The following is a 27,059-nucleotide window of genomic DNA, read 5'->3' as shown; positions in this document are numbered from 1 at the left end:
TCCATCTGGGATCATGGTCTCTGCCTCCATCCCTCAGCGGCAAGCGCTTCCCTTTTCTCAGTATGCACGCTCATGCTGACGAGCCCTCCATCTAACCAGCAGTTGATTTTGAGGAAGGGAGATGTCACAGACTGGGCCTATCCCGTCAGATCGGAGATAAAGCTGTAACTTCTTTTTTTTTTTTTACTAACTGAGAGATAAAGGTCCTTCCTCTGTCCCTTGCAAGCTGATGCTCACTCATTTCTCCTTTTTCATATCTTTTGCAATGGGCAGTGAGATACTGTATTTCAAATTCTAATGTTAAAGGGATAGTTCACCCAAAAATAACAATTCTGTCATCATTCACTCACCCGTATTTCAAGCGTTAAAACTCTTTCAAGCTTAGAAAAGGAAACAAAAGCACAGTAAAATACTGTAAAATATTGTAAGATTAGTCATATATTAAATATGATGCATAATGTTCTGAAGCCACATGAAAGCTTTGTGTGAAAAATTCAATTCATTATTAACTAATAATCTTCCTCTCCAGTAAGCTGTTAACATGACAACTGCTGCTGCTGCTGCAGTGGAATCATTTAGTCAGTGAGTTTATTCAAATGAACAAATCATTTAAAACAAGTTTTATGAACCAGATCAGTGATTCACTTAAAAATCTGACTCAAAGAATGATTCACTTGCAAACCAGACATCTCGTAGCTCTCGTAGCGCATTTGTGAGAGATGTTTTCATTGAATAATGACTGAAATTTTGTTCTTTCATCATATAGAGATATTACATGATTTTGGATAAATTTAGATACATATCAATTAGACGTAGTGTGCACACATCCAAAATTGAAAAAAAAAAAGGTAAAAAATGACACACTGTTTTATCTGTTCCCATGAAACTTTAATAAATCAACAAATTACAATGTTTTGACCGAACAAGGTCTTTGTCAGGCCTTAAGACTTTAGATACAATCATATGGACAAGATTTATGACATTTGTTTTATTTTGCATCCTTTTGAAGCTTGAAAGCTCCAGTTGTGAAAAAGAGTGACCAGCACATTATTTGGTTACACTTTATTTCGACAGTCCACTTTAGACATTCTACTAACTATAAGTAAATGTGCAACTACATGTCAACTAACTCTCATTATTTTGCAACTACATGTCAACTAACTCTCATTAGAGTATTAGTAGACTTTTAGGTTAGAATTAGGGTTAGTACAATAAGTTGACATGCACTTGCAAAGTTTCTTATAGTCAGTGGAATGTCTGTTGGAGGACCATCAAAATAAAGTGTTAGCAGATATTAAGCAGACAGTCTACGAATACTCTAATGACTGGAAGTTGACATGTAGTTGCTTGCAAAGTTACTTATAGTCAATAGAACGTCTAAAGTGGACCATCAAAATATAGTGTAAGCATATATTAAGCAGACAGTCTACTAATACTCTAATGACTGGAAGTTGACATGTAGTTGCAAAGTTACTTATAGCCAGTAGAATATCTAAAGTGAGATATCAAAATAAAGTGTTATCAATTGTCTCTTTTTCCATTCCAAGAAAGAAAGATAGTCATACAGGTTTGGAACAATATGAGGGTGAGTGATGATAGAAATTTCATTGTTGGGTGAACTATCCCTTTAAGCTAATCTAATCAATGCACCACATCTAAGAAAGTCAAATGAGAACAGGCACTGAGGGGAGTGGACTTGTTAGAAGACAGGCCTACTTACCAGCAGGGGAATCAGGACTTTGGGAACGCTGGCCATTGGGTGTGCTGGTCGACAGGTCCACCAGCATTCTCGAGTTCTCCTTCCTGGGAGAGCAGTCGCCGTTACCTAGGAGACAGACAGAAACAAGTGCACTGAGGACATTGCCTTGCTTCAGGCAGCACAGCTATTGTGGCTAAATGCAGCTCTGAACTCAGATCTATACAAGCAGACAGTTCAAGGAACAACTCTCTTATAAAAAGCCACACTTTTTGATTATCAGTCAAAGATAAAACAGAATAAAGGATAACTGCAAGAAAAACTCTTCTAGGTTCATTTCTTACTGTCATTTACTACTTTAATTTACTTTCAACCATACTCTACAGTTTAATGCTTCGTACTGAATACTGTTCAATATATTTTTTTATTGCAATCTACTGTTTAAAACTGCTACAGTTTAGGTCTGAGATGCTGACTGGCTAATACAGTGTTCTAGCCATGATAAACACAATACAGTAACAGATATGAAGTAAAATGCATGTTCACCTAATTATGTATACTGCATATGGCTCATAAAATAATGTTATTCCTTACACAACAGTGACTAAATTCAAGCAAAGATGATTTGCTTGAATGATTTGCTTTTTTAATACAATCATGTAGCCTTCTGTTTAAATCTCACATCTACTTCCTACTGTAGCCTACTTCTTAATACTTTTTATTTCCTATAGTCGAACATACAGTTTAAAACTCAGATATGCTCCCTACAATGTAAAAATGTTTTGTCAGGTAACCAAAAAATGTATATATACGCGTGTAATTAATATATATATATATATATATATATATATATATATATATATATATATACCATAGTATATATTACTATAGTGCTTAACAAATTTATTAGACCACCACCCAATGTAAGGTTTGTGCCACAGCTGCCCTAAACTAACAGTATTGGTGATTACCAAAATCATTTTTTATGTGTAAGCTCTTTAGTCACAGTAGTGTTTCTAACGCTAAAATATAATTATTGTTGGGATTTAATAGACGCACAAAAGTTTCATCAAAAGCAAGTCTTTGGGAACAACTAGAAACTATTTGAAAGTCAATAACAACAGAGATTGTGGGACATAAACACAATGCCAGCAAGAATGCAAGCTGTTATCAAGGCCAAAGGAGGCCATACAAAATAAAAATAAAATATATAATTTTTTTGGTTGTTATGTGCGAATAAAGATTGTTTAGTTGTTTCAGTTTGTTATTTGCCTAATAAATGACAATAAAAATTTTAGCTTTAAACAAGTTTTTGAATATTCCTAAAATATGTGTTTTCTCTTTATTATGACAGGTAGTTTAATAAATTTGTTAAGCATTGTATATATATATATATATATATATATAAACTTTTGTCAGGTAAGCTGTGGTGCATCTAAAAAAAATGAATAAAAAAATATAAATAAATCTTTTTATTTAACATTTAAAATAATATTTATATAATACAATACAATGTATATAATACAATTACTGAATTAATCTGACTGATTAATTTTCACAACTGCTTATATTCACTTTGCACAATACTGAACCCTACTGTTTAATACTCTAATAGATGTCCATCTAAAATGTCCTACGATCCTCTATAATACTCGCAGATACCTTGGTAAAGGAAAGCAACATATCCCATGGTTTTCTGGTACTGTACACACTAACTGCTTTTAATAGCACCCGTCTCTGTTACCAGAGCTGAAATTTCTCTAGGGTCAATGACCAGCTCAACACTTCAGTTTACAGAGACGGTGAGCCATCAACTCATTTGTGGAGAGGTTGTTAAGCTTTCAGCCACATCCTTAGGATTCAGATTGGATTTCCTCATCTCTCCGCACTCGCCGCGCACCGGCTTCGGGAAATAATACGGCTTCAGAGCGTCCACTCAGGGGGAGCGATTCCTGCTCCCTGATCCCGTTACCCACTGACCCCTTCAGAGCCAAACACTCAATACAACGGCAACGACATTAGACAGCTCTTAATGCTTGCATTATGCATACACACAACCACCAAGGGCGGTATTACAGCTCAGATCATTCCTTGAACTCCACATTTATGACTGGAAAGTACCTTGGATGTCACAGTTAAGCTGGCTGTTATATCTCTAACCAATACACTAAATCTAGTCAGTCCCTCCTTCAAACAGGTTTGTTAGGTAGCAGAGTGAGTCTGCCAAAGGGCTCTAAAACAGTATTCCTGGCATTTTTAATGATTAATTGGTCAGTGTTCTTCTTGTGAATCAACAGGTCCTTATTCAATTCTTAACCTACTAAACAACAATAAACACCACCCTTCATGAGCTATAAAGGTTTTAAAAAGATTCAAGACATTACATTTGTGATTAAAGTAAATGAATCTGTAAATGAGGGCCTTTGAGGTACATCAGGCGACGGATATCTGTGCTGTCAAGCTGGCAGACAGACACTGTCATTCTGACAGGGAGAGCAACTCGGGGAGACGCAGCCAATGACACAATCCCAAAGCCTGTCTCCGGTTACGGTGCCGGGGTTGAGGGAAATCTCAGGTAACCGGCAGTCCCTTGGCAACGGGAAACAAGCAGCCACTTCGATTTGAGTGACGGCCGAGGGGAGGATTTTCCATAACAGAGCGCTGTGTCTGATGGCCTCCCGGCATGAGAGCGGTTCTCAGGAAAAAAGATCTGTGAGAGCAAACTAAACTCTTGTACAGTAGCAGCTGAAAGAGCTCTCTTATCCCACATCTAAACAGAACCGCGATAAATATCATTTCTAATGCCAAGCGCATACAAGACTGAAGCTTATCACACTGTGCACATTTAGACTCACAGTTTGACTTTAAAGTCAATTAGATGTTTTTCTTTCCTATCTATCCACCCACCCACCCACACACGCACACACACACACAAAACCGTTCAAAAGTTTGGGGTAAGTAAGATGTTTTAATGTTTAATGCTGCATTTGCTTGATCAAATATACAGTAAAAAAAAACAGTAATATTATGAAATATTATTACCGTTTAAAATACCTGTTTTTAATTTATTCCTGTGATGGCAAAGCTAAATTTTCAGCAGCCATTACTACAGTCTTCAGCGTAACATGATTTTTCAAAAATCATTTAAATACGCTGATTTGGTGCTCAAGAAACATTTAATATTATCTGCAATGTTGAAAACGACTGTGCTGCTTAATATTTTTGTGGAAACCATGATACATTTATTTCCAGATTCTAGAAGTTTCAAAAGAACAGGATTTATATAGAAATGTATATAGTATTTATAAATATATTATAAATAGTTTATTAGATATATACTTTTTTACAGTCACTTTTGATCAATTTAGCGTTTCCTTTCTGAATAAAAGTATTATTTTATTAAAAATGAATAAATACAAAATATCTTGCTGACCCTAAACATTTGAATGGTGGTATATTATAAATTATGCTAAAATTCTTTGCTATTCATTTCCTTTATGGGTCTTGCTTCCCAACTATGCAGTCTTGCAGTGTGCACTTGGCTGTTATCAATTGAACAATCTCTGACGCACTTTAATATGTGGTTTTCTCAGTTTTAGAATGATTCCACTTTGTTTAATTTGTTCTATAAATCACATTGACATTCCTACACATATGATTGTTGATGGCCCTAGAGCTCTATTGTAATGACGGCCTACAGCACACGGTTTATATTAATAAGGCTACCATCTGCCCCCATGCAGTGATGCATGCTGAAAATCCGTAGGCCCTTTGGAGACTACTGGAGTGACTACAGGTCTGGCCTGTGACAGTGCTGAGTCAGAATCAGATCCCGATTCACTCATTCGCTGAGACTGTGTATACAAATCAAACAGCAACCTACAGAATGGACTGTTCCATGCACTTTTTAGTGGATCGATGAGGAAAATAACTGGGGGTGTTTTTAATAGTGGCCCACGGGTTAAAGTCAACGTGAAACGCAACCCGTATGACTTCTATAATATATTTTTAAAGCAAAATGGGATATTCAATGAGGAAAAAAAAAAAGATTTTTATTCATGAGGTATTGATTGAATCATAAAAAGTGGGTGTTAAATATTGGAAAAAGTTATAAAATTGTAATTTAAAGAAATAATAATATTTTTTTTCTTTTAAATTGAAATAACATGCACCCATGAAACATTTGATAAGTGATACAAATAAATGGTCAATCTGGATTTCATGCTGACTTCACCAGAAACTCTTTGAAATCACCCCTGTTACAAAAGGACTGTGTTACTGTGCAGATATTTTCATTAAACTCAATGACTTATAGAGCATTGAAGTGATTTGTGCATCATGGTTGCCGTTGGCTGTATTGCATTAGTGGGGGTGGAGCCTGGAGGCAGGTTCTGTGCCAGAGCGGCGATACTAAACAAAAAAAAGAGGAGTTTTTAACAGGATCGGTTCTCCTAGGAAAGAGAGTGATTGGTTGTGGCATGTCATAGACGCTAAAGTTCGAGCATGGATCTGGTTTATCCTGTCCGTCCACACACCTCCAAACCATCCTTCCACATCAAACACAAAACACATTCCCACTCACACTCCTTGCCACCTGCCACCACTGAACTGCTCTTCTTTAAAAGGACACACTGAAGGGGACGGGGTCTTATTAACATATCAATAGCAGTTTACTGCACAAAAGGTTGAAGTATTAGCCTGTGATCTGAGATGGACAAACTTAAGACTGTCTTTTTAGGAAACAGAAACCAAGCTGTTGATTCCTAGTTTGAGGGAAACTATTAGCATGTGGTTTTAAACCATAAAAGAAAAAACTTGAAGAAAAAAAGATGTGTAAATGATGTGAAAATACGCAAAATATTGCTGTGAACACACACTGACACATCTGAGCACAGTTTCAAGTCCGTAACAACTTCATTATCTTGAACACTAAAGAGTTACGTTTTCTGAAATGTGATAATGCTATTCAAAAACAAGGTGTGGATTGGCATTCATTCATGTTTTTAAAATATAACGAGCCCTTTAAGAAAGGAAAAATGCCTTTAAGAGTCTATGGAACCAAGTTAAACTGTAAACTTTTCATTTTCCAAGACACCTGCAAGAATTTTTAGATGAGGGACGTTTTATCAGCATGTTCTATCTGAGGGAATCTGCCGGGGGAGTTAACGGGCTTGAAGGTACCACTGTGCACCTGGTACTGAAGCCCCGTCCAGATAACAAATCTCAAGGGGAGCCAAGAGTCGATGCTTTTCAACTGGATCTTGGGGGCAGCTAGTGTGCTTGACTACTGCACATATTCATAAAGCAGAACTGACTTTACAGCTGCAGACAAACTCCCACAATGCTGTCGGAATTAGATAGCATATCTAAAATAAATCAACACATCTTAAAAAACAAGCAACAAAATATGTCTACAATGCAAAAGAGTTATTAATAGATAAGCTTTTACTTGACCAGGTTTTCCAATTTGATTTACGTAAAACATTCCTTGATAAACCTTGGTCCAAATATGTGTCATTCATTTTAAGAAGTCAGATAAAAGACAATTATCAGTAGTCTAAACCTAATAAAGTAATTGTCACACTCAGCATTAGAGAAACAGAAGCAGGTGACATGATAAAAACATTGTGATGACGGAACTGCTTGACTATTTTAGGTCTGCATGTGTTCTGATTGATTACAGTAGAACTATTACTGTACTATTAATATCCTGTTTATCTTTCATTGTTTTCAATTATCTCTCGTCTATAATAACAGAATTATACGATTGGGAACACAGAGTAAATTTAAATGCATTCATGAATTCATACAAAACACTCCCCATCTTCAAATTTTCACTATAAAGGTTAAAGAAACGTTTTTGAATTAACTTGACAGACATGAAACCCCTAACAAAAAAAGGCCATTTAACATGCTTGTATATGCTAAATAAAGGATGCTTATATATTTTTTATTTTATTTTGAAAGTGGTCATTGAGATGTACGAAAATACTTTACTTACTCGCAATATAGCCATTCGACGCCTCCATGTCCATATTCAGGGGGCAGAGCTGTGAAATGAAGATGAGTTATAAATTAGATGTGGGATTTTGTATTATTCTGTAATGTAAAAATACTAATTTAGCAAACATTACTGGCACAGGTTTCTTTAAATATTTGCAGTAAAATTTTAAATATCTTGTGAAATTGAATATAGGAAATAAAGAGTCTTTAAAAAAAAGACTAAGCACGAAATTATATAATAATATTCTGTTTTTCAACAAATTATGCAACAACAAGGTACAAACACTAGACGTTCAATGTCGACAGTTCATTTGTAATAGATTTTTCAATTCAAAATCTGTACACCAGTATCTCTGGCACATAACGCTGCTGTGAAAAAACACACAAATGTACGATTCCTCAATGTTAAACTTTTCTGTTACACTTTTTAGCTCTTCTGAGCTGAATGCAACTGTCTATATCACTGCCGTGTATACTCTTAAAAATAAAACCGGTTTTATATAAAACATCTAAATTGTCTTGTGAAGTATTAGGGAAGTAACATATAAAGTGACAACTTCCTGGTTAGGCAAAAAAAGATACATGCAAAGTGTGAAAATTGCCATGTTTTCACTGAGTTTCAGGTCCTTATATTGAAAAATAAGTCTAAAATTAAATGCTTGGATGGAGTAAGTGAGCTGTAAAAATCAGCAGTGCTTCTTCTGATGTACAACATATCGTCCATCAGATCATATCAAGCTGGCCTCATTGCTGGATATAAACACGTTTAGCCACGATATAACCGATTCTATAAACTATACAGGTTTAATTAACGTTAACTAAAACAACAAATCTAAGGCTTATATTAGAGTACAATCAGATGTAATCATTACAAAATGTTACAAAGAAAAACAAGCACAGCATTAATACGCTTTTACTAGTTTATTATTCTAGAACGGACTTGGAGGAATGTCATTTTCACTTGTGATGACAGATAAAATTAGCAATTCCGTGACGTTTGTGAAGTTCCACAAATAAGAGCTGCTGTATGCTGTTTATGTTTTGCTGGATGGAAAATGCAAAAATGGCTCCATGTACACGTGTAAAAATATATTCTCTTGGCCTGGACCCAAATTATCCTTATAGTACCTCACTTATGACAGATATTAGGGCATCTACAAGCCAGGTTTGGAAAGAGAAATGTGATATTTTTCTATTTTAACTTTAAAATGTTCAATTATTAGTTGTGATTTACTTCATAAAGCACTGACATTAATATTTGTACTTACAAATTCTGTTAAAACAGTATTTGAAACCTAATATACCTAAGTAAATATCACGTAAACCAATTAAGCATCTTATTAAGTAAACATTCACCGTTGTGCTTTATTAAATCACAGATGCTAAATGCACAAGAATGTAAATAACAGTTTGATTAATAGAATTATAAAATCATTTTTGATTTTTGATCTCTCTACTCTTCCTTAACGATATGTAGCAATGCACGGTCCTTAAAGCATTAATAACGGTACATTAGCACACATACAGTACATTAAACACAGATAAATCAGTAAACTATAAAGTCAACTATTTGGTACCTAACCAGACCTCATCAAGTCAGGAACTACACAATATCATGAACCAGCTTTCCTGAAATCCCATAAATTACGAGGAATAATCTGACACTACACAAGAGTGCACCTGGATACTCTGACCCTGATCAAAGTTTCTGAAATAAAAAAGCTCCTTGATATGGAAATACAACCAAATTAGTACAAGAAATGATTGCTTAAATTACAAGCACTAAACAATAATAGAGTGATGATATGTCATGCAATAGGAGTGAAGTTGGCCTTATGTATGGCGCTGCGGTTCTCCAGGGGCCCCAGCATACACACCGATCACGACACGAGTGTACACAGCCTTCACTATCCAGGACTACAGCATAACACTACCCTCCCCGATCAATTCCTGAATATCAGTAGACTACGTTCCTCTACTAATTAAACCCCTTTGAGATTAAATGGATGTTACATGCATTATACCGGCCAATGACGAATAAGGATGTCCGAAAAAAGAGAACCGTTAAAAACAGAACGCAAAACACATGAACCATGTTCTTAGAAATGTAATCTTTGGGTTCATGATGGTATGATTGGGGGGATGGGGGTGGGGGTGGGGGGGGTAATTTAAACCATTTTCTACAAAAACAGAAATGTTGTCATGTGGTGTAAAGGACCAAGAACCTACACCATATCATTATCACCATATCATTGTTTTTTTTTTTTAAACACATTTTTAAGTTAAAATTTAAAAAATAATTTTAAAATTATTTTTGAGGCATGAATATCAAGAAATTTTCTTGGAATTACTCTATTTGACCTGAACAAAAAATATTTTAATGAAAAAGTCCCAAAAAAACACATGAAAAACATGACACAGTCATGAGGGTCTACAGGGGTCTCTGTTTTATGGTTCACATTAACAAACAAAATGGCTTCCTGCACGCCAGTTATGCCACCCTGACTTAATTGTTTTTAAAATATTAATAATATTACAAATTTTATTAATAATATCTAAGAATTTCTTTACTGTTTTTATAGATACTATAGATTGTATCAACCTAATTACACAAACATTTTCAATAACGTTAATCTTTTAATGACACTTCCGATATACATATTCACAATTTACGGACAGTTACAATATCTTTTTTTTTACTTTAAGCCACACTATATATATATATATATATATATATATATATATATATATATATATATACATATATATTTCTTTGTATATACTTTATACTCAGACACTGAAAACATGTACATCATTGAGGATATGTAGCCTACTCAATAAAATTTAAACAAGTTATTAGATACGGACAAAAATTAGCGTCACATCACTGACCCATAAACGATGTTAATAAAGATATTATACAGTATCTAGGCTATAAGTGTCACCTGAGGTATGTAGCTGAATGGCAAAATAAGTATATAAATATCAGCATTAAAATATAGAAAAAAGTCTTTCCGGACTTTAATTGAACTACAAGTATCTACGAGATGTTAACCATAAAAGATGATTACATGAAACTTTTACCTTTTTGTTTGGTCTCCCCCCTGTGAAAACGCAAATAAGTGTCCAAAGAAATCCTTGCGTAAAAAAAAAGAAACGCGAGAAATTATTTCCAATGACAGGCTTTTCAGAGTCTACTGTGATGATGAAGTCCTCTGATGACTGTCATGTTCAACTGGAGTTCATATTGGTCACAAACAGGGGACGATCTTGCACCAAAACGAAAAAAAGAAGAGAAAAAAAACTTAGGAAGCAAACTGCTTCTTGGGTTTCTATCGTTTGGTGACTTCCTTTGCGCCGAACAAGCCCGTCAGCTTTTCCATTTCACACGCGTCTAAGCGCTTTCCCCCTGACTATTAGATTTCTTCCTCTGATCTGAAACTGCTTTGACATAGTGAAGTGAAACCTGTGCCTGCTCAACACCTGGGTCAATCGATGTCAGGCTGGGGCGAATACTCAACTGGATCCACCGGTTCCAAGGGAATTAAGCCATAAATAAGGAAATGATGGGAACTGCCTACAACAGGCTTAGAGCCCAATATTTCCACCTGTCTGACACTCCATCAAGGGTTGTGGGATGACTCTGTGCATGTTTCCTATATGCTTCATGTGCAGCTCAGTATTCATGTGACACATACGCCGACAGTAGGCTAATTCACATCCATTACAGGATCTTGGCAGATGCGTCCTTAACTTCTCATGATGCGCAATAAATACGGCAATAAACACGAGTCATAAATAATGATAAGAGTGCGAATTATGGGGGTATGTCAATTGACAAGGCTGGGGGTGGGGGTCTTAAAAGTATTATTACTGTTTTTATACAAGTATAGGTTTAAAAAAGCATTTTTAAAGCAAACGTTTTGTTAACTACAACGTTTGATTTCAAGTTAAATAACGCTTTTGCTTTGGAGACGACCATAGCAACAGCTGCTATCTATCTCTAACAAAACATAAGTACCGCGTAGCCTAATTTATCACAATAATACAAATTTAACCATCACAAATTTATCACAAAAACATTTAGTGATGTCTTTTAAAAAGAACGTTTAAGATTAACTATATGCGCGCGCTAGGGGCGCCAAAACACTACGGAAAAAAATACGTTACATAAATTATTTTGAAGAAACTTGATTCCTCTAAAATTCCTTTAGCTATTCGCTCACTGTTGGAGACAAATAATTTCACAATCGCAACAAGTGATCCAGGCCATTGTACGAATTATTCAAGTGATAAATACTTATAGTAAGTTATTTATGTTTCATACTGGACAAACGGTGAGCACGCAGACGCCTGTTGCTATGGTTACCTCAATTAGAGGTAGCCTATGGTAAATTTGTTCGCGAGCGATACGTTTAGCGTACTCTGACTAACTTGAAATATAACTTTATTAGTTACTGAAACGTTGTTTGGTGGTGAAACGCAAGTATACTTACATGTAACATCAACAAACACTTTTAAGACCCACACCTTTTCCTTTGACCTGTTTTGAGGGGTACACCCTTTAATTAGGTGGAGTCAAACTCCCCCATAATTCGCACCCTGATCCAAACGCGTCCTGGACCTGTCAAAGCACAGAATTTACAGACGCATAAACCATTTAAACAAAGAAAGAAAACCCTTAACATTCGCAACGGACATTTTAGCTTACCTTTAGCAGTGCACGGGGTGACACACTTCCATCTCATCTGATATGGAGTTACACACAGCGTATCCACTGCAGTGCGATAGACGCGCAGAAATAGTGATTCCCTTCGCCTGCTTCCTCCATCTTCAGAACGGACAGCAGCGACCGTCTGACTCAGAGAAACGGATCTATCAGTACCACTCGGTAATCGATTAGACGCCTTATCACTGCATTTAAAATGCGTTTGACGTGATCTCCACTGTTTAGGTATCTATAAGAACACAAGGAAGATAAACTGGAATTAAAGCTGCAACCCGGTGGCATGTTATAATACATTCACATCCTATATTTTAACTGATTAATATAATTATTAATATTATAAGCCTTTATTACGATGATCTATTCATTATAATTCCAGTAATGACCACTGTTGGGCTGTGGTCTTACACATCCTCAAATACCTCTTTAATGGTCTCATATAGCCTATCTTAGGCTACACCGTTTTTGTTATAACTATATATATATCAATCACATTTGTAATGGGGAGGAAGAAATGGAGAAATTAATCAATTATTAAAGGTAAAATTATTTTTTTTTTTTTGTAAAAAAATAAAAAAATAAAAAAAAATAAAAAAGATTGAGGGTGGGCATCAGTTTAAATGGCAGTAATATTTCTCTTGCGCCCCCTCTACTGGTCGAGGAGAGAAATACACCACTGACCTAGTTGGAATCTTGTCAGAACTGCGGAGAGCGGTGATGTCAGTGAAACAACTCTTTTTTTTTGCAAATGATGAGGAAATCACAACTTATTAAATGTCATATTATTACATTATTACATATCAGATACAATTCCAAGACAGATCTTAATATTTAAAAAAATAAAAAAAAAAATATAAAAGAACAGAAAAACATTTTGAGTAACTATATTCAGAGAAACCAGCCACTAATGATCTTGTCATTTCTTTATCATCCCTGGAGAGTGAATCAGAGCTATCATTAGGTTCTGAATAAGAATAAGTGTTATTGAGACGTTTCACTGAGATGAATGGCTGAGGAACTGAAGCAGGTCATATTAGTCATGAAAGGTTGTGCATTTCCATTTTTTTCATTGTTTCTTTTACAGTAAATTGAACATGTGGATATTAAAATTTCTTACTGTAAGTGAGGTGCTTTAAGAGGGTTACATAAAAAAACAGGAAAACAGCTTTTCAATTTCACTAAGCACTCTTTCCTTGACTATTAGATTGATGATGTGAACTGAAACGTGCCCATTCAGCACCTGGATCAATCTAAAAAATCACACACACACACACATACAGTGCTGGGTAGTAACTGATTACATGTAATCTGGATTATGTAATCAGATTCCAAAAATTAAGTACTTAGTTTATTTTATGTTTTAAAACATGATTACATGTTATTCACACAATGGCAGTATCATTCATAATTTATTGATTTTCCTTTCTAAAAAAAGAATATCATTTATATACACTCAAAAACCCAATATAGTACCTTCACAAACCCAGTTTGGGAAACTGACATAATATAATGTTTAATGCACTTCATGCTGATGATAAAGATTACAAGATATTTTCTTTCTCTTTGTATTTTTATATAAATATTGTACAATTCAATGTGATAAATGAGTTCAGTCAACAGTAATCTAAAAGTAATCAAAAGCAGTCAGATTATATTACCTAAAATGTGTAAAAAAAAAAAAAAAAAAGAAAGAAAGAAAGAAAAAAAAAGCAATTATAAAAATAGGCAAAGAAGGCATTTCTCACCCACAAATATTTATAAAAGTGATCTTGTGGAAAATGAACAAAAGTTGATTTTCTTTGAACATTTTAATAAGGTCACCATTTGCATGTGTTCAACTGTGTTCTTTGAGGCCACATTGTTTGTTTACTCTACTATCAACTCTTTGATTTGTAGAAGTATCCTCAGATAACAATCAGTTGCTTTTGTTCAGAGGCTGCTGGTTAACTTTCCATGGTTTAAAGAGCACTGTTTGAAGTAGAGGGGAAACCGTTAGACGCCCCCTCCTCCGCCACCCTCTACCCCCTACCTTTCTTTTATGTCTTTATTTTTTTTATTTTTTTTTTACATTACTGTCTACTTTCCTCCCCTTTTTAAGGTTTCAGCCATCCATGAATTACCTCATTCATTCTGTAATGGTTTCCACAGTCCTTACATGATCATAATACATTTAGTGCCAGTAAATGGACAGTCTCCCAGATGTAGATTTAAGCCCAGTCCTAAACAAGGATTCTCAGGTGAGTGTCAGCATGATTTCATTTTAGTAAACAGTTTAGGCTATTAACTGGACCCAAAATGTCTCAGGAGATAACTAAAATCAACGGATTTGATTTATAGGCTCACCACAGCCAGATTCTGACAAGTTATTTAGTTGCACATCTTTAAAAAAAAAAAAAAAAAAGAATTAAAAAAAAAATCAAACAAAATTGTTGGCAGAAACAAGTTAACTTGAACTTGTAAAGTTAAACAATGGACACTGAAGCCAGAAAACAAAATCAGTCACCCAATAAAACATAAAGAATGTAAGTAAAATAAATTAATGAATTCAGTTAAGTTTACAGTATAAAAACAAGATTCAAACAGATTTGACGGATGATATGAAATACACTGTCAGCAGCAAGGGTACATACAGTATTGACAATAGAAAAGCAAATTTGCTAACTGAAGCGTGAAGTTCATTGTACATCCTGTGCTGGTTTAATCATGGGTAACAAGGTTCATCTAATACATGTACAGTGTTGTAAATGTTCTGAAGAAACTCAAACAATATAACGTCTTATAATTTCATGGGCTGAATTTCCACCTTTTCATTCTAAGCTGTATTCGTGAGAGGTTAACAAACATTGCATGTTTTCACTTAGGGTATAATGGGGCTAAAGGTCCTCCTTAAAGAAAATGTGCTTGTTTTTTGTTGTTGTTGTTTTGGTTTCAAAGTGTATTAAGATTTATATTATAAGTACGATTTGTCTGAAAAGAAATGATGAAATAAGTTTGTTATAAATAAACATCAGTTTTTAAGGTAGTGTTCAATTCAACAGTTACTGGGGGGGGGGGGGGGGGAATTGATTTGTTCACCTTAAAACTGAAAATCATAAAGTGCACTGTCTGAAAATATGTGTGATAATTTCAGTGATTGTAATTAGCCACATAAATGTAGATCAAATGACCACAAAATTGATCTTTTGTTCTTTCACTCCAATGGATTCATGCATGAAAATTTAATTTTGTAAATAGCCACAGTAGGCGTTTAGGAAAATGCTGCTGCTTATTAGTGTTTTCACACACACACACACACACACACACACACACACACACACACACACACACGCACACGCACACATGCACAAATGCACAAATGTTGGGTTTTCATGTTTTATGGGGACTTTCCATAGACATAATTATTATACTGTACAAACTGTTTTTTACATTTTCAAAAACATCACTTAGTATGATTTATAAGCTAGTTTCTTCATGGGGACCAAAAATGTCCCCACAAGGACAAGGATTTGTCCCCATAACGTAGGGTTTACCAGGACCCCACACACAGGTTTGTTTTGCTATCTTAGTGAGGACATTCCATAGACGTAATGGTTTTTATACTGTACAAACTGTACATTCTATCCCTCTACACTACCCCTACTTCTAAACCTACCCATCACAGAAAACTTTCTGCATTTTTACATTTTCAAAAAAACTAATTCTGTATGATTTATAAGCTTGTTTCCCCATGGGGACCTCAATTTAGGTCCCCAGGGTGACAAGTCCTCACAAGTCTGTGTGCATTCTTGAAGTCCACACCGGGATAGAAAAACATGTACACACAAACACACACACACACATTGGTCTGGTTCACTATCCTTGTAGGGACGTAATGGTTTTTATACTGTACAAACTGTATATTCTAGCCCCTAACCCTGACCCGACCCCTAAACCCACCCATCACAGAAAACTTTCGGCATTTTTACATTTTCAAAAAAAAAAAAAAAACATCATTTAGTATGTTTATTAATCCATTTCCCCATGGGGACTGCTGGCTGGTCCCCACAATGTATGTGATCTCTGGTTTTACTATCCTTGTGGGAACCATTTGGTCCCCTCAATGTAATATAAACCTGTACACACACACACACACACACACGCACACATGCACAAATGTTGGGTTTTCATGTTTTATGGGGACTTTCCATAGACATAATTATTATACTGTACAAACTGGTTTTTACATTTTCAAAAACATCACTTAGTATGATTTATAAGCTAGTTTCTTCATGGGGACCAAAAATGTCAGCACAAGGACAAGGATTTGTCCCCATAACGTAGGGTTTACCAGGACCCCACACACAGGTTTGTTTTGCTATCTTAGTGAGGACATTCCATAGACGTAATGGTTTTTATACTGTACAAACTGTACATTCTATCCCTCTACACTACCCCTACTTCTAAACCTACTCATCACAGAAAACTTTCTGCATTTTTACATTTTCAAAAAAAACTCATTCTGTATGATTTATAAGCTTGTTTCCCCATGGGGACCTCAATTTAGGTCCCCAGGGTGACAAGTCCTCACAAGTCTGTGTGCATTCTTGAAGTCCCCACCGGGATAGAAAAACATGTACACACACACACACAGGTCTGGTTCACTATCCTTGTAGGGACGTAATGGTTTTTATACTGTACAAAGTGTATATTCTAGCCCCTAACCCTGACCTGACCCCTAAACCCACCCATCACAGAAAACATTCGGCATTTTTACATTAAAAAAAACCAAAAAAAAAAAAAAAAAAAACATCATTTAGTATGTTTATTAATCCATTTCCCTGGTCCCCACAATGTATGTGATCTCTGGTTTTACTATCCTTGTGGGAACCATTTGTTCCCCTGTACACACACTCACACACACACACACACACGCACGCGCACGCACAAATGTTGGCTTTTCATGTTTTATGGGGACTTTCCATAGACATAATTATTATACTGTACAAACTGGTTTTTACATTTTCAAAAACATCACTTAGTATGATTTATAAGCTAGTTTCTTCATGGGGACCAAAAATGTCCCCACAAGGACAAGGATTTGTCCCCATAACGTAGGGTTTACCAGGACCCCACACACAGGTTTATTTTGCAATCTTAGTTCATTTGTGTCCTCATAAATCATGAAAACAAGCACACACACACATACACACACACACACAGCTCTAAAATAAGCTTTCAATACTGTTACTCTTAGGTACCCTTTATTTTACTCAACTAACACAATCATAACTTGTTATAAATAAAATAAGATTTTACTGTCTCTATCAATCAGGGTAAGAAGACAGGATAAGGATTTTACAAAGAAAGTATATGTCTGGTTCAGGATGAACTATTTCTCCAGAACAACCATCTCCTATTAATTCAATATGATTCAGAATAATCTCACAGATATATATATATATATAGGTCCTCTGTTCACATGCTCTATAGCAGAATTATGGTGGGCGATTTCCATATGAATGTCATCTTTCGTTTTTATAATCAGAATGATTTTGTGGAATGAGTCCTTATGATTCTAAAATCATTTAATTATTCTCCATTTGAAAAAACTGAGGGGGATGCTACACCGGAAATAAGTATGTAAATAAGAAATACCTGAGAAAATCTGACAAAGTGTGGATCATATGATTGAGTTTGACAATCATGGTTGCAAAAACTTGTCTTGGTTTCACTTGAGAAGAGAAGCGAGTCTCATTACCTCTAAAACCGAAACGAAGGAATTTGTTTCATCTTCATCTGGCATATAACTTGCGTATAACAACATGCAACACATATTCAAACTTTAAATGTGTCACAAAACCACTGATTAGAAAAACAGCCTAAACCACAGGCCTCGTTTTTCCTCATATTCTAATTGAGAATGTTTAACTTCTTTTTCTCTTTTTTTTTATGCATTAACCTCCCCCAGTTCCACCCCTTTGTACCCCAAAGCGCACACACACATGCAAAAAACATACTGACATGCACAAACACATATGTACAACAACAGTCAGTGCACCCTCTCTAATGTTTTGCACTTTATTTCTGATCTTTATATTTGATGCAGCTACTCTTTTGCCCCAGTATCTTGTTCTGATAGACTCAGAATAAATGCACATCTATGTATACACAAGCACACATACTGCATTTTTTTTTTTTTTTGCATTTCTATAAAAAAAGTTGTTTTATTTAAATTGAAAAGGTCTAAAATGAGGTTTGTGACAAATGTAGTACGCGCACACACACATACTCAACATGTACTAATTCACCACAGATACTTGTGTCACCAGACTTATGCTCTCTACACACAGAAAGAGAACCAAAGCAACCTCAGATAGGCTTGAGTTTCAAACACCCACACTGAGATCACATGTAGTGAGGTTGGATATCTGCACAGCCCTACACTGAGGATGGATGGCCAGAGATGTGAAAATGTTTCAGAGCATGTGAGAGCGTGCAGGGTGCACGTTGGCTTCTCATACAGCCACTGACGCACTTTAAAACAGGAAACATCTTCATACCCATCACTAGAAACAACCCAAGGTCTTTCACAGGAGAAAGCCATTTCCTGCTTTTGACTAAATGTGGCACCTCGAGTATATTAATGTTGAACATAGGAAGCATTTCACTGCCTAGTGACAGCATGTAAACAAAATGCCTACGCTGTTTCTTATGTTGTAGTATAAAACCTAAAACCATTTCTCTATTACATAGAGTATTAAGTGTATATCTATCTATCTATCTATCTATCTATATATATATATATATATATATATATATATATATATATATATATATATATATATACACACACACACTAGACTACCGTTTGTTAAAGTTTGGGGTCAGTAAGATTTTAAGATTAGGATATGCTGCTCACCAAGACTGTGTTTATTTGATAAAAAAGACAGTAAAATGGTAATATTGCAAAATATTATTACAATTTTAAATGTTTCTTTAAATGCAGTTTATTCCTGTGATGGCAAAACAAAAAGCATTTTCCCGTGTAGCACTTTCGTGATTATTGTGGTGATCATTATTCTAGCAGTTTTTCTCCTCAGAAGGGCCTGGAAAACTCATAAAGATGGAAGAAAGAATGAATGAGAGCACAGAAAAATCCTGAAAGACAACTGAAATCCTGCTGAAATCCACAAATCACTGGGATTTAGAGGATGAGTCATCATCCAATGGGACAATGACCTGTAATATACAATATATGTCTGTCCTGGAGTGGCCCAGTCAAAGCCCAGATCTCAATCCAATTTAGCATCTGTGGAATGACTTTAGTCAGGTACTGCCATTAATGCTTCTCATTCAAGCAGGTTGAAGGTTGTTAGAGGTTAAAAAATACAGACATTTTTCTAATAGATTTTAAATTAAATATCTTGAGCCAAATACATCCACAAACCCTCTCATAGTACCTCTGGCGAGTTCTATCACTTTAGGAAACACAGCAATAGAGACCCAAACTACATCAATTTCAAAAGAAACCATTTCCAAACATTTGTTTTGGAATTTTTACCACAGATGTTTAGTTGAATTGTGTACAAGGCTTTTGACTGAACCACTGCTGGTTTTGAGCCACTCCAGTGTAAGTTTTGTTGTATGTTTAAGGTCATTGCCCTGTTGGAACATAAATCGTCCTCAAAAAGTCATAGTGTTCTTGTGGATCAACACATTCTTTCCTCCAGGATATTTCTGTGCTTGAGTTCTCTAGTTCGCAAACCAATCGGACTGAACCGTCTGAAACAGTTTGTGGCTCGAGTCAGCACAGATCTACAAGTTACTCAATCGAAACTCACTTTCGGAGTTACTTTGTCTCGAAATGAGCCAATATCTCGGAGTATGATCGCATATGATGCCGGTTTTTGCAAACTTATCCAGCACTCCAGTTAGTTCAACAGTACACTGAACTGAGAACAGTCTTACAGATATATATTCAAAATGCGAACTGCCTTCTGATGGTTTTATAAATGGGTGGTGAAATGTGTGTTTCTGATGTCTTTTGCTGAAAGTATAACAAATAAAATGTACTGGAAATACAACAATGATCTGATGGCAGTAGTTCTCAAGTCAATAGCAGTACATTGATAGCTGTTCTCTCTCAAGAGTCTGTGTACAGTTCTCGATTCACCAGTACACTGAAACTGTTCGGAAACAGTTCGGACTCTGCAAAGAACCAATGAGCTGCTGATATGAGCATGCGCAAATGAACAGTCGACTCGAAAGAGAGGGGGCGAAATGAAAGTTTTTTTTTATGGTTTCTCATGGTTTATGTAAAAAGGTGAGCTGATTAAGATTACTTTATTCACTCTATATGCTTTAGACATGCAAAACATACATGTTTTACATCATTATTTGGTGCTTTAACAACAGAATTGTCCGAACTGTCTGAAAACAACAGTTTGTGTAAAAGAATCAGACTTCCCATCAGTAGCTAATCACTGTATATGCTTTACACATGTAAAACATTGATGTTTCACATCATCATTAGGTGCTTTAACAATAGAATTTTGTGAACTGTCCAAACACAACCGTTCATGGAAAAGAAACGGACTATGCTCCCATCTATGCTCCCCTCAGTTTGGGTTGTACAGCTCCTGACACAGGTTTCAAAAATGTGATGTTAAGAATATTTAGGGTTAATGTACTTGTGTGACACTAAGGTTAAAAATTTAGAATTTCTTTTTGATGCCTAGGTCCTCCAAATATGATGTACCTCGTGCAAGGGACATCTTTTGAAATATAAAGGCAGCTTCATTTTAATAATATATCTAAAATTCACACATTAACCCTAACGTCACAAACAAAAGAAAGAAAATACTTTCTTTTTTTTTCTTTTTTTTCACACATCCCCTTGAGATCTCCTTTGAAAACCTCTGGAGTGGAGAATATTACTTCAAAATGTCTTCATGCCGTAACACCATTTTCAAAGTGAGTGGGGGCTTCATACAGTATACATTGGATATAAAAGTTCATATCACATTTGCATTTTGATGCAAAAATTACAACCTATGCAATGCCACTGAAAACCAAAGCGACACATTTCAGAGAAAAATAGAAAAACAAAAAATTAACCTAACAGTCTGTTTTAACAGGGGTGTGTAGACTATTTATATCCACTGTAGTTTCCATTAGGATAAGGATATCTTTTGGTAGCTACTAGATGGCACTATTGGTCTTCCAGATTTTCCAGCTGAACAAAATTCAATATTCACACAGCATGTTATGCAATAAGCCTGTTTTCCTAACTCAATCTCCTCACATCTGAAAGATTTAATCAGATAAATTACTTAATTAATTGACCCTCTTTCTCCTGTTAAAACACAACTGAACCATAGATATGAAAAAAAAAAAAAAAACACATTAACATTAATATTAAACTCATGCTTGCACTCTCAGTTTTTAAAATATAACATAAACCTTGCTCAATCTTACATTAGATGAATGTTTTCTGTCATTTTGCCTAAGGCAGAGAAATATAGATCCAACACATGCTGATGAAATAAACACTTTTCCCCTCATAATTTCACAAATTCAAAGCAGAAACCAGGTATCAAAGCACAAAATAATATAACTTTTTATTTAATTTAGGGAGCAATAGGGATTGCACTGTAATTCACAGTGATATTTGCTCATGACTTTCATGTGTCCCGACTTCTCATAGCTGCCTTATTGATCTAGACGTATTTCCCAGCAGCCTCCTCCATCCCAGGTTGCCTAATTTCTGTGAGTGGAGGGAGCTGAATATGTCTGTCTGAAAATCATATAATAAAACAAGACACCATACAGAAAAAGTGCCTACAATAAGTTGCTCCTTGTTACAGCAAGGAACAATGATGTATAGAATTGTTAATTGCACAATACAACCTGTGCCACAGCAGCATGCATCCAGGGTCGGCGCCAGCGGGGCAGTGACAATTCTAGGGGCCCCTGCGATTTCAAACGAGATTTCAAGCCCGATTTCAACCCCACAACACCCCCTCCCCCCATGCACCCTTCATATATCTGCCCTACTTAAGTGTGGGAAGAAGAAGAAATAGTTGATTAAGAAAACCCAAATCATACATTGCATCGTGGCTGGCATTATGCCCGAAGGCATGTAAGAGACTGAACAATCTGGATGGATTCTACAGTCAACAACTTGCAGACACAGATAACAGAATGAACATAATGTGTGCAAAAGGAAGGGAAAGTGTATTTACAGCCAGGATGTTACAAAATATCAAATATATGCAGCCGCCAATATTTTTGGCTTTTAAACTTATGCAAATGTAACTTCATTGATCATATTGGTCAGGAGGACCAGGGTCATGACAGAGTAATTGATGTGCTCAGAGGAAACCATTTTGGCAGTGCTCTGTGCAAGCAATTACAAATGAGCAGAGATGGGAAGAGGTATATGAGTTTGGGATCAGTGCAATTTGTATTTTTTAAAGAAATTAATATCTGAATAAAAATTCAGCAAGGATGCTCTAAATTGATCAAAAGTGACAGTAAATAAATGCACATTTTTACAAAGGATTTTTCTGTTCTTTTAAATGTTCTATTCAACAAAGAATCCTAAAAAAATTATCATGGTTTTTAGAAACAAAGCTGCACAGCCTTCAACATTTAAATTATTATTTCATTTATCTGCTAGGCTAGCATAACAAAATGGAAAATGCTGTGCAAGGTCCATTCACATGAATCGGTTCATTTACATGAATTGGTCAAACAAATTCTATAATCCAACACTGTATACAAGCGAGAAAGGACAGTTTAAGAGAGTTTGTTTGCTTATTAAATCAGTTCGCTCTTCTGTAAAGACAAGCATAAAACACAATGCGACCAAAAACAACGATGTTGCAGCGTTTTGCAACACTACGTCAGTACTCATTGGATAAAGCAGCTTGTTAAGAGAAAAGCTATGCTATTTTGAAAACAGCTGCCATGCTATTGATAATCTGCATTAGTAGTGTGGCTACTTTTAGTTAACTTCTTCCCACTGTTGCAAATGAGCTCCAAATGGTGTGAGCGGTTCTGAGCGTGGGTCTATTGTTACAATAGAGTTGACTGCATAAAAGGAGTAAAAATTATAAACCATTCTTTTCAGTATGCTATTGAGAAAATTAAGTCGACCATTTGTCACAGCATGAGCCTGAAGTGGGTTACCTACACTTCTATTAGATCATACGTAGGAGTCATGAGTTGACCCACAGGCACTGCACTGAGTCATTGGGACCACAAAAAAATGATTGCCATCGCCTGCTGACTTTATCAACACCACATTTAGAGCAACTGCCCCTGAGACCTACACCAAGATCATTTTCAGCTCGCTAAACAACACCAGGATGGAGCGCACAAAATTAGACCACTCATTTTTTGGCGATAAACAACGATCAACAGATAAAAATAAAAAAAAAGGTTGCACATTATGGGTTTGCGTATGGCGTGACTAGTTGTTTCCCAATAGTGAAAATATTTTGAAGGAATAGTTCACACAAAAACAAATATTCTGTCATTATTTACTCTCATGTCGTATGACTTTTCTCTCATGTCGTATGACTTTCTCCATAAAAAATACAAAATGAGCATCCAATTATGATGAATGAGGACTGAAACATCAAAAAAGAAGCAGATGTATCAGATATTAATTCTACCATCTGACTATATTCCAAAACTTGAGAAACCATAGATTTGTGTGCTGGTTGTATTTAAATATATAATTAAGCAAGCATTGGAACCGTAAGTATTGGAATAGTAAAGACAAAACTGCTCTGTTAGCGGTCGTGTCAAGACATCTATAAATATGATTAAAAGATTAATATGAGGCAGTACAGAATGTCATCTTTTATTATTGACTGTTTCCACACAAAATGTTTTACCAACTAAGAAGTACAGCACTTTTAGAGTTTCACCCCTCTGCCTAATGTGAGCATAAGTATTGGGACGGTTTAACTTCAAGCAAATTTAAGCTAATATTTAATTGTAAATCCCTTGCAAGCAATCACAGGAGTGAGTCTGTGCCCGATAGACATCACCAGACTCTTGGTTTCACACAGTGAAATGCTTTTCCAGGCCTTTAATGCAGCCATTTTCAACGGTTGCTTGTTTTGTGGAGTTTCTGCCTTTAGTCTCCTCTTCAGCTGGTGAAATGCTTGTTCAATAGGATTTAAATCTGTAGACTTGGCCAAACTAAGACCCAAAATTTCTTTACCATAATAATCTCCTTGATTAAGTTGGCAGTACTAGTGTTTTAGGTCATTGTCCTGTTGCCATATGAAGCACTTCCCAGTGAGTCTGGTGGCATTTTCTTGATCACTGGTAGGCAAGATTCTTTTATACACTTCTGAATTCATTCTTCTGCTGCCATCATTGAATAAGTCATCAATAAAGATGAGTGAGCCTGTTCCAGAGGCAGACATGCACGCCCATGACATGACACTACGTCCACCATGCTTTCCAGATCAGGTTGTATGCCTTGGATCATTTGCAGTTTCTTTTTTTCTCCACACTTTTGCTTTCCCACTTTGATAAAGATTAATCTTTGTCTCATCTGTCCATAAAACTCTGTTCTAAAACTCTACTGGCTCATCTCTGTGTGTTTTTGCAAATTCAAATTGTCTTTCCTATTTTTGGTACTGATCCTCTGTAATTCTGTTGGTGAAGTCTCCTGTGAATAGCAGATTGTGAGACCATCACCACAGCTTTCTGGAGGTTGCTGGTGATTTTACTGACAGAGGTTTTTTTTTTTTTTTCATAGCCCTCGTCATTTGTCTATCATTAACTGCTGTTGATTTTCTCAGCTGACCTGGTCGTTGTCGGTGCTGAAGCTTGCTAGTGGTATCTATCTTTTTCAGGACATTCCAAGTCAGTCCCCAGATTTAAATCCTATTGAACAAGCATTTCACCAGCTGAAGAGGAGACTAAAGGCAGAAACTCCCCAAAACAAGCAACCGTTGAAAATGGCTGCATTAAAGGCTGGGAAAAGCATTTCAAAGTGTGGTTGCTTGCAAGGGATTTACAATTAAATATTAGCTTAAATTTACTTTGAGTTTAACCGTCCCAATACTTGTGCTCACATTAGGCAGAGGGATGAAACTCTAAAAGTGCTGTACTTCTTAGTTGGTAAAACATTTTGTGTTGAAACAGTCACTAATAAAATGTGACATTTTGTACTTCTGCCTCATATTAATCTTTTAATCATATTTATAGATGTCTTGACACCACAGCTAACAGAGCAATTTTGTCTTTACTGTCCCAATACTTACAGAGGGCACTGTATATATATATATATATATATATATATATATATAGTCAAACCAACATTTATTCAGACACCTTGAACATTTCATTCATTAATACAGTTTATTCACTATAGTTTAAAAAATGGTAATAAAATATGTCAAGATCTCAGAGTTAAACTGTTAAAAAAAATTATCTTAATTATGTCAGATAACACTTAAGCAAAACATGGTCAAGTCAAAGTTTCTGAATAATTTTTGGTTCCAAATTTTTATACATTTTGCTGGTAGTCTATTGTAAGAATTTTTGGGTATAATATGTCAGTTTACTTTATTTTGCTATCCTCACTTGCATAAATGAACTATAGTGTCCTGCACCCACTAGTAAAAATATATCAAAAATATAAAAAACACACACATTAAAATATAAATACAATACAATAAATACAAACATTGTATAAAAATAACTGTATATACAGCTCTATAAAATCTTTAAATGCACTTGTGACAAAAATTGTAAAAGTTGGTCCATCTATAAAATAATTCCTTCAAAATGTAATAGTTTTGAATGAGAAACTGACTGCAAACAATCAGCAATGTCCGATTCGTGTTCACTAAACAGATCTGGTTCTCTGAGTTCAACAAGTTTTGAAGCTGATAGAATGTATGATGTCGTATTTAAATGTTATTATTTTTATTATTCTCTATTTTTATTTTTATTTATTCTTGCTTGATCTGTAAAGCACTTTGTGTCAACTTCTTTTGTTTTTAAATGTGCTATAAAAATAAAGATTGACTTGACTTGACAACTCATTGACTCAGTCGCAGTGGTTAACAGCTCATTGGAGGGACTAGTTATGACTGTAAGTGAATAATTACTTAACTTTCAGTCTAGCTACCATATGGCTTCAGAAGACTTGGAATTCAGCACACAAGTCATATGTACCACTTTTATTTACTGGCTGAACTATTTCTTTAAATGTATGGTGATGGTTAGAACATTTACAAGCATCAAAAAGTGATTGAAATCATGACATCTCCCTTCAGGGTAATTGGAAAATACATGTGCTCAGTAGGCAGCAAACTGACACAATCTTTAAAACAAGGGCAGCTTTTCTCAAGGTCAACACTCTTCATTTTGGTATACTGGCAATGGCAAAGGAAGGAATTACTCCCAGGTGAGTGCTGCCTTTCTCTGTAAAATCTCCTAAAGTGAGTTCAAGAGAGCATGTTAACTTACTTAAATGTGCTGTACAGCTATGGTGGTACAGAGGCTATGATATTTTAATCCTACTAACAGCATTATAAGCTTTCTGCACCATGTCAGTACATTTATTGAGGCTAAAGGTCTCACACCCCAAAGGAAAGACTTGACACTCATATTGTTCGT

General features: G+C 35.5%; 1 protein-coding gene across 5 annotated transcripts in view; it reads right to left on the bottom strand.

The window, feature by feature from the left end:
- ikzf2 (IKAROS family zinc finger 2) overlaps positions 1-12,588 on the bottom strand; it is a 30,342-nt gene extending 17,754 nt beyond the window's left edge. The window contains exons 1-3 of one of the 5 annotated variants that reach the window (XM_051905747.1): positions 12,411-12,588; positions 7,698-7,746; positions 1,721-1,825 (exon numbers count right to left, since the gene is read on the bottom strand). In XM_051905747.1, the coding sequence (XP_051761707.1) occupies positions 1,721-1,825; positions 7,698-7,731 (139 nt within the window). In that variant the 5' untranslated portion in view covers positions 7,732-7,746; positions 12,411-12,588. Of the gene's footprint in view, positions 1-1,720; positions 1,826-7,697; positions 7,747-10,783; positions 11,312-12,410 lie in introns of those variants that run through there. The other 4 variants (XM_051905748.1, XM_051905746.1, XM_051905750.1 and 1 more) reach the window with 4 other exon arrangements.
- Between the last annotated feature and the right edge of the window lie 14,471 nt (positions 12,589-27,059).

The sequence above is a fragment of the Ctenopharyngodon idella genome, chromosome 9, assembly GCF_019924925.1.
Source record: "Ctenopharyngodon idella isolate HZGC_01 chromosome 9, HZGC01, whole genome shotgun sequence".
Taxonomy (NCBI): Eukaryota; Metazoa; Chordata; class Actinopteri; order Cypriniformes; family Xenocyprididae; genus Ctenopharyngodon; species Ctenopharyngodon idella.
The sequence above is the reverse complement of the archived record's forward strand: the minus strand, read 5'-3'. Positions and strand labels throughout refer to the sequence as shown.